This window comes from Amia ocellicauda, chromosome 17 (genome assembly GCF_036373705.1).
Source record: "Amia ocellicauda isolate fAmiCal2 chromosome 17, fAmiCal2.hap1, whole genome shotgun sequence".
Taxonomy (NCBI): Eukaryota; Metazoa; Chordata; class Actinopteri; order Amiiformes; family Amiidae; genus Amia; species Amia ocellicauda.
In genome coordinates, this window is record NC_089866.1 from 27709950 (window position 1) to 27727129 (window position 17180).

Sequence of the window (17180 nt, forward strand, 5' to 3'; positions counted from 1 at the left end):
GTTTCAATTTGAGTGGTATAAAATAACATTTTCATATCAAAATTTCCAAAAGACTTTAATGGAGGAAAAGGTCAAAAATATCAAAAGTTCAAAAAACGCATTTTTTTGTGAAATAACTTAGTAGTAGTGTAATATAGTTTGTCTAATTGTGATCATTTATGCAGAATATTATAGTACAGTTTGTCTATTTTCATGTGATAGGTGTCATGATTTTCATGACTGGCATTTGAGGCTGCAGGACACAGAGAAAGAGGGGGATGTGTTCATACAGTTCTACACCTTATGACTCACAGTGTCTCAGAATGTCCCAACCAAGGATCTGACAAACCACACTACATACACCCTCTCACTCCTGAATCTTACTAAGTTGCATTGTTAGGACAAATGCTCCTTGAAATAAATTAATCATGGGGCAGTGTGTAACAAACTGCCAATGTTGGGGTGTTAACAGTCAGACGGAAGCATTTCACGCATTAATGAGACATTGCATTTTAAGACAATAATTAAATTGTGCCCTCCACAGCCTAGTAGAGGCTTCACAACACTGCACTGTCCTGTGTCTGAAACCGAGAGCTGGTGCATATGCAAGGCCATTATTCCAATCTCTGGGGACAAGCAAGACTTCACATTCAGGAAGTCTCAACACACAGGCCTGACCATACCTCACTATCACACCGCAAAGATATTGTAGGTTTCATCTTCATGGAGGACAAGGGGGAGAAAACTAAATCTGTACTTTTTAGCCCCAAAAGGATCTAGAATTTAATTGAAGCAATGATGCACTAAATGTAGTTTAAAAAGATAATTTCTGAAAGATTAGTACTCATAAGCCACTTGCTAAAGATTCTTGAAAAGCTTGGATACCTCTGAAACTGGAGCTGTTAAATGCCATTTAACTAGGTGTGGGCCAGGTCATTTATACATAATGCATAAAGACACAGGCTACATCATCATCAAAACACACCTCAGGGCTGCAATCATTTTTATGAAAAAAAAAAAAAAACACAAATGTAATGCCCTTGTGATTGTTTATATGTTGAATACTCTTTCGCTATAACTCTCTCCGCTTTCTGAAGCAAATTGTATTCATCACAGAAGCACCACAAACAGAACATATGATGTTTAACATCAGACATGATGGATCATACTGAATGCTGATGTAAGGAATATACACAAGAGCTTTTGCTGTGTAGGCACTTAAAGAAGGGTATATTTAGTGCAGCAGGTATGTAGTTTTACTCAGAATAACAGATTGATACATTCTATATACAGCCAGAGAGAAAATGCTATTATGGTATAATAATTCCCATAGATTATGGCTGTAATCTCAGCCTCTACTCAGTATTCATTACCAGAACATGACCTACCACTTTTGAACCACAAAGGAAACATGACCATGAAAACAATTTGGTCCTGATTTGGTCAGGATAATGCATTAGATATAATATGAATTAAAAACATGTACAATTACTATTATTTACACATTAAATTAGATTTTAAGTAAGTAGATTTTAGCCAAGACATAAAAATGGACAATCGGGGTATGGGACTGAATAAAGAAGAAGGTGAATTCTTACAAATTTTATACAATGCACCAATACTTTGGAATTTCCTTCCAAAGGCCATCAAACACTTTAATACATTGTCTTCTTCTACTGATTAGGCTTCCATTAGGTGTTAAAACAGTATGAAAGTTTCAAACAGTTTCCTATTTGTTATATATTTGTATAACATAGCACCTTGAGATTTTAAGGAGCTAGACAAATTATGTATTCATTCTTACTATTATTATTTCTTTGCTCCAGGGGGCTCTGTTCATTATCAGAAGGCAAGATCATTTTGATAATATCAATTATCAGATTAACACACAGACTAACCTGCTACTTAAAGAGACATTAGTAGCACTCAGTTTAAAATGACGATGTCAGAGGGTAATCCTTGTGCCTTTGTCTCCTTCAGCCCATTAACAAGATTCAAACCTCAGAAGTATGGCGGTGAACACATTTCCCACCCCACCAAGGAGGAAACCCATCACCAAAGCGATAGAATGGACTTGTGAGGAATAATACAACGATGCAGACAGATAGTAGAAAAAAGAAATCCATGGAAGGATGTGATACTGATGTGAAATTTCCTTTAGAATCATACATACTGCTTCTCAGAGAAGATAACACATTGAAGAAAATAAAAAAATAAAAGCATATGTACAGAAAATAAATGAATACATAATAAATATATAAATGTTTGAAGTTCAGATTTCTAAGTGAAAAAAGAGAATTACAGATTGTGTTCAAGACTTCCCAAAGATCTTCATTTCCTTCTCATGGATTCTTAGTTCCTGGTGTTTCTAATTTCTCGGCCTGTCTGGTGTATATACTTTTGTAAAGTAGTTTTTAAATCGAATGTTTATGTAGAATATGCAGATGCATTAGTGTGAGCCATAGGTTAACAGTATAACTGTATTTGTCAATGAAAATATCTTTGAACTATTCACTACAAGCAAAATGCAAGCGTTCCATAATTAATAAAATGATCAGTGTTGTTCTCTGATACATGTTCGTTCATTTACAAATGGGATTTTATTCATGCTGCAAGTGAATTTCAATGTTGGAATACAAAATATCAACGTTGCATATCACTATTTATAGTCGTCCCCAGCTGCTTAAACCATCTAAATGCTACAGTGACACAAGTAACCAAATGATAAAGACAATTAAGTATGTACATACCTAGATCGTAAGCTAAATGGCCTTCTGTCCCCTGACGACTAAATGCATGTTGACGGCTTAATATTACAGTAGCAGAAATTATCGGATTTATTATTATAATTATTATTATTAAGATGATGATGATTAATAATACCATAGCTTATTGTAAAGGAAGCGTTTCACACGTGACTTACCAGTTCATCCAGATTGCGCATGTCACATAAGACCCTCCTCTGGTGCCAGGTGGGGTAGACTGTGACATCGGGCGGACTCTCCCCTACATTCTCTTCCCTTCCATAACCTCTACTGGGGGGGCTCGGTCGGGCTACTTCCCCGAGGTTTTCTTGGTCCCTAATTTCCTCTTCTATCTCCTCCTCCAGCTGAATCAGCATGGGGGCCAGCATCCCGAACTTGGCCCCTCTCCGCGCCACCTCAAGCAGGCACAGCACGAAGTTCTTCTCGTTCTTCCTCAAAACTAGATCGTTGGTCTCAAACATCAGCACGTCCTGGATCCACAGCTCCTGGCGGCACCAGGCAATAAAGTTGGACACGTTGTCCCGGGCCACGAAGGAGCCTGGAACGACGTTGCGAGACTGAAACAGCACATCTTTATGGGGCACCCTCATAGAGTTGGCAGCTTCGGGGTAGTCCTCCTGGAAGTCCTGCGCGGCACGATTAACGTTGTTGGCATGTCGACAGAGAGCACAGCCGGTCTCCAGACCCTCCATGAACCAGTCGGCCGTTATTTCCAGATCGTACAGAGTGTTGAGCCATTCTGCTAAATCCTCTTTCATAGCATATAGGTATTCCTCGCTGGACTTGAAAGGTCGTATGCTTTTGGATGCCGCCGACTGAATATTGCTTTGATCGGCCATTTTACAATCACTTAATTCTCTACAAACAATCCGAAGTTACCAGAATCTTAACAGCAAAAACAGACACGGAACGGGACAGTAGAAACATATTGAAGCAGACACGAAGAACAACTTGCTTTTCAGGGTGTCGTTCTCCGAGCAAGTCCTACTAGACACACAGCGTCAGTGGCATAAACGTTTGCATACATCCCCCGGCAGCCAAAGTCCTCGTTTTCCATGAGCTCCCCGTGGGAATGATGTGTAAAGCTGTTGGAAATAGAAAGCAGAAGAGAATCGATACCTGTTTCAGCACATCACCATGTTTTTCCCAGCTGCTACCAGTTCTGTCATGCTCTCGAAAGATACAATATGATTCAGCTAATTTAAGTACCTCCCATTTCGTGTTGGCTAAGTTTTCCAAACGGCTTCCAACTGCTTCAGTGGGTTAAAAATATACGATTTGTGCTCTCTAAATTATGGGTGTAAAAAATGTATCCCTTTCAAAATGTTTTCCCTCTGCACCGGTTACTGTACTAAACATGTTGACCTGCTTCGACTAAGACAGGACGATTCAGTGCTATATCTCATTACCAGCGGATAAGCTCCATATGAGAAAAAGTTAACCCTATGTAGGTCTCCCTGCCTGGATCCCTAGCATTCATTTACAGGTGACATTTTTGTCCGTCACCCACCCCCCCCCCGATTATTGAGATGTAGGCTACAGCTTTGAATTAAATCCTAGAATAGACAAGTATAATAATAATAATAACAATAATAATAATAATAATAATAATAATAATAATACATCAGCCAACTATAGCGTTACCTGGCTTTAAAATCACCTTGCGATTGGGATTGACTTTGGCTCAAAATAAAAATGTTATTGACGGGGATACGGGTTGCGTGCAAGTGAATGATGCAGTTTAGAGCTGCTAGTGGAACGTACAAATAACTAAAACTTAGTCTAGCCTAACAGAAGGTAGTGTACGTTAAGTAGCACGGCCCCATGGACGCTTTTCGAAAGTGAAACCAGTTTGAGTAGTGAGGATCTCGGTTGAGCTGATTTAGTGCTGGGCATTTTCCATGTGCTGTTTTGATTCCTTAATTTGCTATGACTCGGAAACCACGCGTGTTCAGTCCCTGTAATGTCCGGGGCATTCCACAACACCATATAAACACTGCCCAAGCACAAAGGCAGGGACTGCATCACCCAGAGACAATTCATCATTTTTTAACTTGGTCGCAAAAACTATTTTACCATGACAGTGCCAAGAAATGTATATTAATAATAACACCATCAGATGAAATGAAGTTTTTATTCACCTATCCAGGTATGGTGTCGTTTGATGCCCCTTTCAGTAAGCAGGTAGCTAACTTAAAACAACTCCACAATAGGCCTAGATATTAAAATATAAACATAACACATACAATAAATAATAATAATAATAATAATAATAATAATAATAATAATAATAATAAAACTATGTTTGTAACTAACAACAGGTTGTTGTTATTTTGTATACTGTGAACTGAGTCTTTCATTGCACATTTTGTCAAACTGGATTTCTCAAGCGGCGATAAGAAACTGATTTTAATATAAACGTCTACAACTTATTACATTAATAAATAAAAACTTTTATTTATTTATTTATTTATTTATTTATTCATTCCTGTGAACGATGTTCTGCTTCAAGAAAAGCGCTTACCGGTTTAATACAGTTTTGCCGCTCAGGTTGCATTTGAGCTCCCTTTAATACATTATTTCTTAAATTGTACAACAAGTGAAAGCTATGAACCTACCTAATCTCCCAGGGCAGCAGGGGCGTATAGCCATGAATGATATAATAGGGAAAAAAAACTAAACAAAAGCTAAACTCTAAATTATTGTGTTAGTCGTCAACACAGCCTGTCTCCGCCTCTTCCTATAGTGCCCGCTGTGTTATTCCCACTCATCCTCCTCATCAATCTGTTCACTGATTTAGTTTTTCGTCCTGCTCAGGCATGCCCGTCTCACTTTTGCAATGATCTCTTCCTCAGATAACCACACCCATTCTCGGGAGTTCTCGCCCTCTATCCGATATTTTTTGTTTTAATGGCATATACTCATGATTTCACTGTTAGACAAACCATGATGATGTTATTACTCTACCCCCAGCGTTTCAGGGTGACAGGTGACAGTTTCAGGGACCAGGTCTGTGAGTTATTCCCTAGCCTAAGCTTTGTTGTTTGCATCACTATGGAAACATGGTGTCCCCTCCCTGGGCCACCATCTAAACGATATTTTCTTCTGCAAAACTGGAATAGGACCAAAGTCCAGATGTGAACAGATATGCAGGGTTTGTTTTTAAAGTGGAAGTGTGTTTTTTCAGGTGGAGCACATTCTGTTCTTTTGAATGTTAAATGTCAGTTTCAATGTCATTATGGTACAGTTAACATTCTATGAGACCATTCGGTTTTATTTTTAAGTAAATCTGATTTCAAATATTATAATTTTATTACTTTTGAAAGGCTACATTTCTCAGGTTTGTGAACTGTTCAAAATAATAAAGAATAAAGCAATGACATAGCATGAAACACTGAATTTAACAAAATCCATAGGGAAGAGATTTGTGTTGCAGGGTGGGGGCAGCAGCAAGTAGATAAACACTCTTCCCTCAGCCACTGTGATCGTAATCCTGGCCACAGACGAAATTGCCCACCTCACTGGGGCTCAAGTAGATAAGAAAGTCAAGACACATCAGATAATCTGATAGCAGAAGCCACAAGTGTCAGCTCTCAGCTGTCTTTATGGGAAAACCATAAGACTTCAGACAGACTAGCCAGTTTAAACCTGGGGTCTTGTGCAGTTGTTTCACATGAGGTAGTCAGTGTGGAAAACATACAGAGCCAATACAGTAGTAGGCCTATGTCGTACTTTAACTAACTTACAACAAATTATAATAGGCTAAAAAGAGTATTGTTATGTGAATGCTTTGGTCTTAATAGGGATTGGAGTGGAGCAGAAAGATTAAGTAGGCAGGGATCTCTCCAGGAAAGTTAAACAAGAGGAAGATTTATTCTCTAATTAAATAACAAATACAAACATTCTTGGTAGCCCAAATTTGTGAACATTTGCAAAGGAGGGCAGAATGTTCAGAATGATCACAATTGTAAGTAAGCTGTTAAAGGACTTATTTGTTTTATATAAGCAGAAGACTTTTACTGAAGTCATTATATATAAAGGAGTAAACAACAGTGGTATTTAAATTCAAATGGTTGCATTTATGTTGCAAACTAAAGGTGGGGAATCTGAATGACTAAATGGTAATTACCTCTGTCTTAAGGAAGACAACTTCATACTGTTCAGAAATGGTTTTGGCTGCAGCTCTGATTTTCTATTAATCTTTCTGGGTGACTTCCCAAATCAGATTTCAGGCTGAGTTGCACCAGCTTTAACTGTCACACTTAGCAAGCTTTTTAACAGCAGTCACACACTGCCCTTGGCGACGGTGTAATTGTTTGAATTTCAGAACTTGGCAAAGGGACCTTGTTTTGATTCGAAAAGCACCAGTTGTTTCTTTAAGAGAGACGAAGAAGGAGGGAGAGAAAAAGAGAGATTGAGGAAGGCAGATGCAGGGAGAGAGGATGGATGAGGTCATTCTCTTTTTGAAGCTGGATGAATCAGGCTTTCTGTAAAACACAACACACACACACACACACACACACACACATCATGTAGTTAAATCTTCTGTCTCCGAAGTGAATAGCTGGCTATAACTCCCAGTTGGCAACGTTAAAACTGAACTCTATTAACCCACTACACTATAGTGTAGCATATCTTTCCATGTTCATATTTGAAACTTTTCCTTTGGTTATGATTTCTTTCCCTTTAATTTTGAATCTGTACATTTCTGTAAACTTAGTCCTTATTATTATTATTATTATTATTATTATTATTATTAGTAGTAGTAGTAGTAGTAGTAGTAGTATCAAGGTATAGCAAATACAGCAAATAAGGTTTTGGATTTAGATTGTGTTGGTCTTGAATGTTGAAACTGAACATTGGAATGTATGCCAACCACAAGCTGTTACACCTTCACTGACCAAAAATAATTAGCAACCTTAATTGAGCTGTGAGAAGTGTTCAAAACAGGTATATTAAAGGATTTCCACTTTATTATAATTAAGCAGAGAGTGGTCTTAACAAACAGTCTTTAAATGTCCTGGCCATATGCTCCACAGATGCTTCAAAAAGCTATTTTAATCCTGGAATTAAATGTATGGTGTGTTTCTAAGTTTTACTGGATTCAACTGTTTTGTGGAAAAACAAAAGCCTTTCACATTTGTAAAGAATATCTAGAAGTGCTTTTATTCCATTTTATACCTTTTTAAAAGCCTGGTTGGAGGAAAAAAAAACATTTGAACAAAATGTTTTAGACTAATTTAATTTAATCTTATGCATATACCTTTTGTAGTCTAGTTAATGCAAACCATAAATGGCTGATTTTGTATAGTATGAACATTTTAAAGAAAATTATATATCAATGATTAAGGAACAATAGTGATTTTTATAGACATTGCATTATAACGTGTTAAAATAATACTGTCAATTTTTCTTGACCTGGAATTACCCTGTGAGTCATGAAGTTACTTGGAGTCTGCAATCAGCAAAGTTTTAACATTTGTTCACATATCCATAGATAGCTTATCTTGTATCAATATAATACTGTTAGGAACATGGACATCAGCCCAACATGATTATGTTTAGATGTTAGACAGCTATAACTTTGAGACACTAATCTTAGAGATGTTCCAGAGCACACTATGCCTCTTTAGAACATAAGAAAGTTTACAATCGAGGAGGCCATTCGACCCATCATGCTCGTTTGGTGTCCAATAATAACAAAGTGATCCAAGGATCCTATCCAGTCTATTTTTCAATGTTGCCAAATTGTCGGCTTCAACCACAACACTAGGGAGTTTGTTCCATATTGTGACAACTCTGTGTGAAGAATTGTCTCCTGTTTTCCATCTTGAATGCCTTGAAGCCCAATTTCCATTTGTGTCCCTGGGTCCGTGTGTCCCTGCTGATCTGGAAAATCTCTGGTTTGATGTGTTCAATGCCTTTCATGATTTTGAAGACTTGGATCAAGTCCCCACGTGCATTCAGCTGTTACATTATTTATGTGAACAATTCTGGGTGTCTCACAAAACAACTGCCATGTTTCAAGTGTACACTGACAAAAAATTGTGTAAGACCAGACTCTTGCAAATAGTAGTTCAGTATCTTTAATACTACGATATAGTGCTGACATCTACTGGTAATTATGTTTCCTAGAATTTAACAGAAATAAAATTGATATTGTAAGGGAAAGTTGAGAAATGCAAATAAAACAATATTTTCATTTGTCAACTTTAGATTGAATGTGTAGCTTCCCCTTTCCAATTAAATCATTGCAAACACGTTATTAAAACCAAGATATTGGTTATCTAAATTACTTATATTCTTAATTTTAGTGTGGAAGACAAAGTGGTAGATTAACAGACTATTTAATTGAATGTGTAGCTTACACAGAGAACATTTAAAGAAACAGCTCATTGACAACCTGCAACTAATTGCCATTTTTAAATTATATCCTAGTTTAAAAAGTAGTTTACTTGCTTGATAAAAATCTTTGTCAAACTTTACATCTACAATCTTATTTTGAACTGCTGAGGTCAAACTGCTACTAGACCTCAACCCCCTTCTGTTGCTGTCAGTTCTTGTTGATGTCAGCTGTGCTTGGTCAGTGCTGTGTCTGAAGGTTTTAAAAATGTTAAAACAACTGAATCATTCTGCTTCCACGATTCAACTGTTTTAAGTAAGTGGATATTACCACATGGCACAGCAGGGGAAGAACTAGGGGAATAACTGAAATTACTGGCATACCAATTGTACTGCTCAACATTTTAGAATATGGAGACAATAGACAAGGGAAGATTCTTCTGTTTGTACTTTTTGACCGAGTATACCTTGTTCTAATAATTAGAGCAGAAAGTTTGTCTTACAAATATACTTAAAAGCTTCCCCATAATATCACATATTATTAGTATTATTATTAATTATTATTATAATAAAGCCAAACTACATAATATACCAGGTAATTCCTTATATAATGTACTCAGATTTTAAGAAGATTTAAAATCAAAAATACTTGTATATTACAAGTATTTGGTACCTGGCACAATCTGGCTTAAAATGCGTACATAGTTCCACTGGTAGTTACATGAAAGGCATTTTATTTTCATTGAAGTCATTGAATGCCAGTGTTATTCTTTGTATCTGGAGCATAGCACTCGCAATTTATAATAAAAGGTTGCAAATATACTATTGTTAATTATATGGTAAGCTGATGAATAAGATAAACAGGCAATCATAAACATTCAAGTCAGCAGTTGTTTCCTTCTGAGTCATCAGATTCAGCTGGAAGCAAAACAAATGGTTGATGTATAGGAAACAGGGTGACAATTAGAGGAGTCGCTTCTAACTGGAGTAAAGTTGTTAGTGGAGTTCCACAGGGATCAGTACTAGGGCCTTTGCTGTTTCTAATCTATATTAATGATCTGGACTCTGGGATAGTTAGCAAACTTGTCAAATTTGCAGATGATACTAAAATAGGTGGCTCAGCAAATACAATCTTGGCAGCACAGGCTATTCAAAGGGACTTAGATAAAATTCAGTTGTGGGCCGACACCTGGCAAATGAAATTCAATGTGGACAAGTGCAAGGTAATACATGCAGGTAACAACAATGTCCACTATAATTACACTATGGGAGGTACAGATCTAGATGAAGTAACGCATGAGAAAGACTTATGTGGAGTCTATGTGGACTCCTCACTTTCTCCATCCAAGCAATGTTGGGAAGCAATAAAAAAGGCAAACAGAATGCTAGGGTATATTGTCAAAAGTGTAGAATTTAAAACCAGGGAAGTAATGTTAAGACTGTACAATGCGCTAGTTAGACCTTATCTGGAATACTGTGTGCAGTTCTGGGCACCACACTTCAAGAAGGATATTGCTGCTCTAGAGGCAGTTCAGAGGAGAGTAACCAGACTTATTCCAGGTCTGAAGGGAAAGTCCTACTCGGAGAGACTGAGGGAACTGAACCTTTTCACCCTGGAACAGAGGAGACTACGTGGGGACTTGATCCAAGTCTTCAAAATCATGAAAGGCATCGACCACATCAAACCAGAGGAGCTTTTCCAGATCAGCAGGGACACACGCACCCGGGGATACAAATGGAAATTGGACTTCAAGGCATTCAAATCAGAAAACAGGAGACACTTCTTTACACAGAGAGTAGTCACAATCTGAACAAACTCCCCAGCGATGTGGTAGAAGCTGAAAGTTTGGGAACATTTAAAAATAGACTGGATAGGATCCTTGGATCACTTAGATATTAATGGACACCAAACGAGCACGATGGGTCGAATGGCCTCCTCTCGTTTGTAAACTTTCTTATGTTCTTATATTCTTAAATCATTTGTTTTACAAAAGGCATGTAGCTAAGGGAATAACAGAAGTTATGGCCATTGACACACTTGAGTTGTGCCGTTTGAAATGAACATTGAAATCGAATTGACCATCTTTTCAAGCTAAAGAGGTTTAATATTGGCAGCCCCTTCCATTCTGTATAATTGTATTTTCAATCTGCATGTCATTAACTAAATTTCATGTGTGATATGGAGGATGAGTGCTTTTTAGACAACCAATGATCTGCCTCGGAAATTCAACTCTCGTAATCAAAAACACATTTATACATTTTAAATGGGCTGGGTGGAGAGCGTCAGTGTGTCTCAAGCCACGCCCCCAGAGACGCCATGTCACCAGCACAGAATAAACACAGGCACCAAAACAGCTTCATGACCTGCACAGGACAAACTGTATTGTCTCTATTTTGTTTGAATGTCATATCAATCTATAGCCTTAATTGTACAGATACATTTCGCTAGCTCACATCTTTATATATATTAAAAAAGTATAGGCTAAGTAATGAGTTACAATAATGTAAACAGTTCAAACTACTCAGTCAATTAAAAGTGTGTGTAGCTGGTAAGCTTGCTTGTTTGTTCTTGTTCTGATAGTATGACTGAAGTCTGAAATTTAACAGTATGCATTTTACACATGAAAATTGCATTGTGAAAATGTGAATGGGACCAGGTAACTTTATTAATTATCAGAATTTTGCATTAAAACGATATAAAATTAACAGAAGGAAGTTTCCATTCAAATCAGTGCATTTAAAATGAGACCAGCTGTTTACTTTCCAATCCGAAATGCAATTATATTGAGCTGAGCAGTACAATTACAAATGCCGGCATTGGAGGTAACAACTGGGACAATGCAGAAATTAAAGCACTGTTTACAATGTGGATGGAAGATAAAGTAAAAAAAAAAAAAAAAGAAACTGAAGGAAGTGTGTGAGCGCTGCTGTCTATCAGGATATAACTATAGAAGCGGTCACAGAAAGCTTCTTTCGATGGGTATCAATCACTCGCCTGACCAATTTAAAAGGAAAATAAAAATGCAAAGTTCAGACTTTAAAAATTAGAACAAACGCAGTGTGTGTGTATGTAATATACATTTTCAGGTTATAAATCTCAATTTTCTATTGATAACTAATGCATACGATTTATTGTGATTTCATGTAGATGTCCTACTAAATGTGCTTCGCTTTCGGGTGAACAGCACTTTTAGACTTGCAGAAACGAAGATAAGCATTTGAAAAGGGAAATATACACCGTTCAGCCATAACATTACGACCACTGACAGGTGAAGTGAATAACACTCATAATCTCGTTATCATGGCACCTGTCAGTGGGTGGCATATATTAGGCAGCAAGTGAACATTTTTTTCTTCAAAGTTGATGTGTTAGAAGCAGGAAAAATGGGCAAGCGTAAGGATCTGAGCGACTTTGACATGGGCCAAATTGTGATGGCTAGACGACTGGGTCACAGCATCTCCAAAACTGCAGCTCTTGAGGGGTGTTCCCAGTCTGCAGTGGTCAGTACCTATCAAAAGTGGTCCAAGGAAGAAAAAGCGGTGAACCGGCAAAAGGGTCATGGGCGGCCAAGGCTCATTGATGCACGTGGGGAGAGAAGGCTGGCCCGTGTGGTCCGATCCAACAGACGAGCTACTGTAGCTCAAATTGCTGAAAAAGTTAATGCTGGTTATGATAGAAAGGTGTCAGAACACACAGTGCATCACAGTTTGTTGTGTATGGGGCTGCGTAGCCACAGACCAGTGAGGGTGCCCATGCTGACCCCTGTCCACTGCCGAAAGTGCCTACAATGGGCACGTGAGCATCAGAACTGGACCAAGGAGCAATGGAAGTAGGTGGCCTGGTCTGATGAATCACGTTTTCTTTTACATCATGTGTATGGCCGGGTGCGTGTGCGTCGCGTACCTGGAGAACACATGGCACCAGAATGCACTATGGAAAGAAGGCAAGCCGGTGGAGGCAGTGTGATGCTTTGGGCAATGTTCTGCTGGGAAACCTTGGGTCCTGCCATTCATGTGGATGTTACTTTGACACATACCACCTACCTAAGCATTGTTGCAGACCATGTACACCCTTTCATGGAAACGGTATTCCCTGATGGCATCGGCCTCTTTCAGCAGGATAATGCGCCCTGCCACAAAGCAAAAATGGATGGTTTGAATGGTTTGAGGAACACAACAACAAATTTGGCCTCCAAATTCCCCAGATCTCAATCCAATCGAGCATCTGTGGGATGTGCTGGACAAACAAGTCCGATCCATGGAGGCTCCACCTTGCAATTTACAGGATGTAAAGGATCTGCTGCTAATGTCTTGGTACCAGATACCACAGCACACCTTTAGAGGTCTAGTGGAGTCCATGCCTTGATGGGTCAGGGCTGTTTTGGTGGCAAAAGGGGGACCTACACAATATTAGGCAGATGGTCATAATGTTATGGCTGATCGGTGTATATATATAAGTTGGGATTATAAATACATTACATACACCTGTAAGCAGACCTAATGTCATGCGTAACTGGTTTGTCTGGCATGCATTTAATTTAGGCCTCCTTTTCGCCCGCATATGTGAACGCACTTAGGCCTCCTAAAACTGCAAATGTGAACGGGGTCTCTAAAAAAAAAAAAGGCGGACTAAATTTGAGGTGGCCCAGGGCCGGCCTAATAAGTGTTAAACGGGGTCTACATAGAGTACCACAATGACCTGTTTTAGGACTAATGCAGCTCTTTGTTAAAATGAATGACCAATACTCTGGTATAGTGAAGTTAAATTTGCAGATAACCCCCAAACCGGACAATATTCAGAATCAGGCAGACAGCTGGCAAAATACATTTAATGTAATAGTACAAAATAGTACAGACAGACAGCAGGAATATACACTACGAAATGAGTGGCACACAACTTGTGGCAGAAGTGGCAAACTACAAAAAGTACTTAAGAGAATATCAATTTCATTGTATGTCCTTGCATAAATCTAGGGCAGTGGTTCCCAAGCTTTTTAATGCCACGGCACAACGATCAAGGCACGGCACAACGGGTTGCTAAAACTATTATAACATGCACATGGCGTGTTAAAATGTTAGTGGTATGGTAAAAAGTAGACAGACATACTAAATATTTACTTAATACAAATCATTTATTTAGTGCAGGCAGACCAAGACCACACACTAAAAACTATCCGCAGTAAATATAAATTAACAGCAAAATATGTTCAGTTCACAACATCTTATAACAAGTTAATTCAACTAAATGGTTAAATGTAACAAAGGGCATTACAATTGTTGAAAAACAATAGCACACGGATCAAACATGCTATCCTCGCTGTTTTACTCTATTTGATTAAACGTTTTGCAACTGAATTTTTTTGTTTGCGGACTGAACGCAAACCTGAGCTGAGCACGATACAAATATATCTGCAGCTAATATTAATATGCATATTAATTGAGAGGGGGGGTGCTACCTGTCCATCTCCGTTACAATATGAAATAAATAAGCCTACCAAAAGGGCAAGGACAAACATTAAATAATACTATAAAATCGATTTCATCCAACCTAAAAATAGGACAAGCAGAGTGCAAGATAAAAACGAATTCAACATCTGTCCATTTAATCAATTGCGTTTCAGTACCACTGATAGCACTGCAACTCAGCGCATTCAGTCTGGCAAACAAAACATTTCAGTTATGAAACGTTTCCTACAGTCTACAGTAGATGTTGAAATGTTACATTTATCAAATCAAATTTATTCAAAGTTGTGAACAAGATTAAAGTTGACAAAAAAATTACATATTTTTGAGGGGATAAAAATCTCGTGGAACACGGGTTGAAAAGCACTGATCTAGGGAATGTAGATAGTCATTATTGTATATAAAACACACATATACAAGTACAAGTTTTTGTACATTGTGAAAAGTGCATAATTATACAACACACTAGTAAGACCATACAGAGTAGTGTAATCAGCTAATCAATAAAATCCATAACGTCAATTATTAAAAATCGTCGGCAACAAATTTCACTGTCGATTAGTTGGGTCTAAAAAAAACAGGTAAAAAAACTAAACAAAACAAAATAAAAAAAAACATGAAAGATGCTCCAGCTACATTAATGGAGTAAGTCATAAGTCATGTAAGTCTTCTAAATTATGGGAGCACTTTACATTTCACACTGCAAAGTAGACAGTTTGCTGCAATATGTGAATATGTGTCAAGCTGAACTCGCATGGCGCGGGAGCACGACAATCATTCATGAAGAGAAAAACATTGGAGCTATGATGACAGGGGATGAGGACGGCTGTGCATGGTACAGGCCGTTGCACACACGAGGCTGAAGATGGTTTCTTAATCGAAGCTTCTTATTCACCCAGCTTCCTATTCAAGTGCACACATTTATTTATTCAAGTTAAACAATTAGCAATGAAAGTAACAGGTTAAATCACCTCGGGCCACTTATTTCTTTAGTTTCCTGATAATGCACATTTTCTATACCAGGTCCAAGTGTATTTAGCGTGGCCCAATGTGGGTACCATTGGCAAACATGCCACATATGCCAACCTATCTATACAAATTAAATAATTAACACTGAAAGTAATGGGCTAAATATTAGCCTAATTGAAAAATTGTATTTGTTAAATCACCTCGTTTAGGTTTACTCACCCATGGTCTTAATATTTCAGATTTTTTTATTATGACATGTTTGTTTCCATCATAGCATGTCCCACTTTATCAAGCTGATTGATCTCTACTGATGAAGTCGTGTAATAACTGAAAAACTGAAAAAGAATGTACATTTCAGAGTACTGTGTTAGTACACCCTCTTAAGCATTATTCGGCAGTGTTGCACACAGCTCCTGTGCACAGCAGTTACACTATTCCTACAATACGCACATCATTTGAAAGCTTATTCTCTTGGCTACCAGTGCATTTCATTCTCTAACACATCTGATTTACAGTGGGCAAAACGCGCCATCTGCTCGGGGGGGGGATGGGGTTGGGGGAGAGACGGTCACAGATCACTCAATTTCGATCGGATTTCTTTGCAAATAGGATTGTTTTGTTCAGAACAACCTAACAATTAATCCAGTATATATTATTTGAAGTTCTATCAAACACATAGAAGTTCAAATTCAGTTATGTTAAATCATTGTATATTTGCAAACAGAGTGTTTCTTCTACCAAAACATGGATAGTCTTGGTAGAGTATGTGTATAACTATATATACACTCACCTAAAGGATTATTAGGAACACCATACTAATACTGTGTTTGACCCCCTTTCGCCTTCAGAACTGCCTTAATTCTACGTGGCATTGATTCAACAAGGTGCTGAAAGCATTCTTTAGAAATGTTGGCCCATATTGATAGGATAACATCTTGCAGTTGATGGAGATTTGTGGGATGCACATCCAGGGCACGAAGCTCCCGTTCCACCACATCCCAAAGATGCTCTATTGGGTTGAGATCTGGTGACTGTGGGGGCCAGTTTAGTACAGTGAACTCATTGTCATGTTCAAGAAACCAATTTGAAATGATTCGACCTTTGTGACATGGTGCATTATCCTGCTGGAAGTAGCCATCAGAGGATGGGTACATGGTGGTCATAAAGGGATGGACATGGTCAGAAACAATGCTCAGGTAGGCCGTGGCATTTAAACAATGCCCAATTGGCACTAAGGGGCCTAAAGTGTGCCAAGAAAACATCCCCCACACCATTACACCACCACCACCAGCCTGCAAAGTGGTAACAAGGCATGATGGATTCATGTTCTCATTCTGTTTACGCCAAATTCTGACTCTACCATCTGAATGTCTCAACAGAAATCGAGACTCATCAGACCAGGCAACATTTTTCCAGTCTTCAACTGTCCAATTTTGGTGAGCTTGTGCAAATTGTAGCCTCTTTTTCCTATTTGTAGTGGAGATGAGTGGTACCCGGTGGGGTCTTCTGCTGTTGTAGCCCATCCGCCTCAAGGTTGTACGTGTTGTGGCTTCACAAATGCTTTGCAGCATACCTCGGTTGTAACGAGTGGTTATTTCAGTCAAAGTTGCTCTTCTATCAGCTTGAATCAGTCGGCCCATTCTCCTCTGACCTCTAGCATCA

The 17180-nt window shown here is 38.3% G+C and overlaps 1 protein-coding gene across 2 annotated transcripts in view; it reads right to left on the minus strand.

Moving 5' to 3' along the window:
• Nucleotides 1-5641, minus strand: part of gas2l1 (growth arrest-specific 2 like 1) — a 51783-nt gene extending 46142 nt beyond the window's left edge. The window contains exons 1-2 of one of the 2 annotated variants that reach the window (XM_066689062.1): nucleotides 5363-5641; nucleotides 2903-3829 (exon numbers count right to left, since the gene is read on the minus strand). In XM_066689062.1, coding sequence (XP_066545159.1) covers nucleotides 2903-3583 — 681 coding nt within the window. In that variant the 5' untranslated portion in view covers nucleotides 3584-3829; nucleotides 5363-5641. Of the gene's footprint in view, nucleotides 1-2902; nucleotides 3830-3953; nucleotides 4209-5362 lie in introns of those variants that run through there. The other variant, XM_066689063.1, reaches the window with a different exon arrangement.
• Between the last annotated feature and the right edge of the window lie 11539 nt (nucleotides 5642-17180).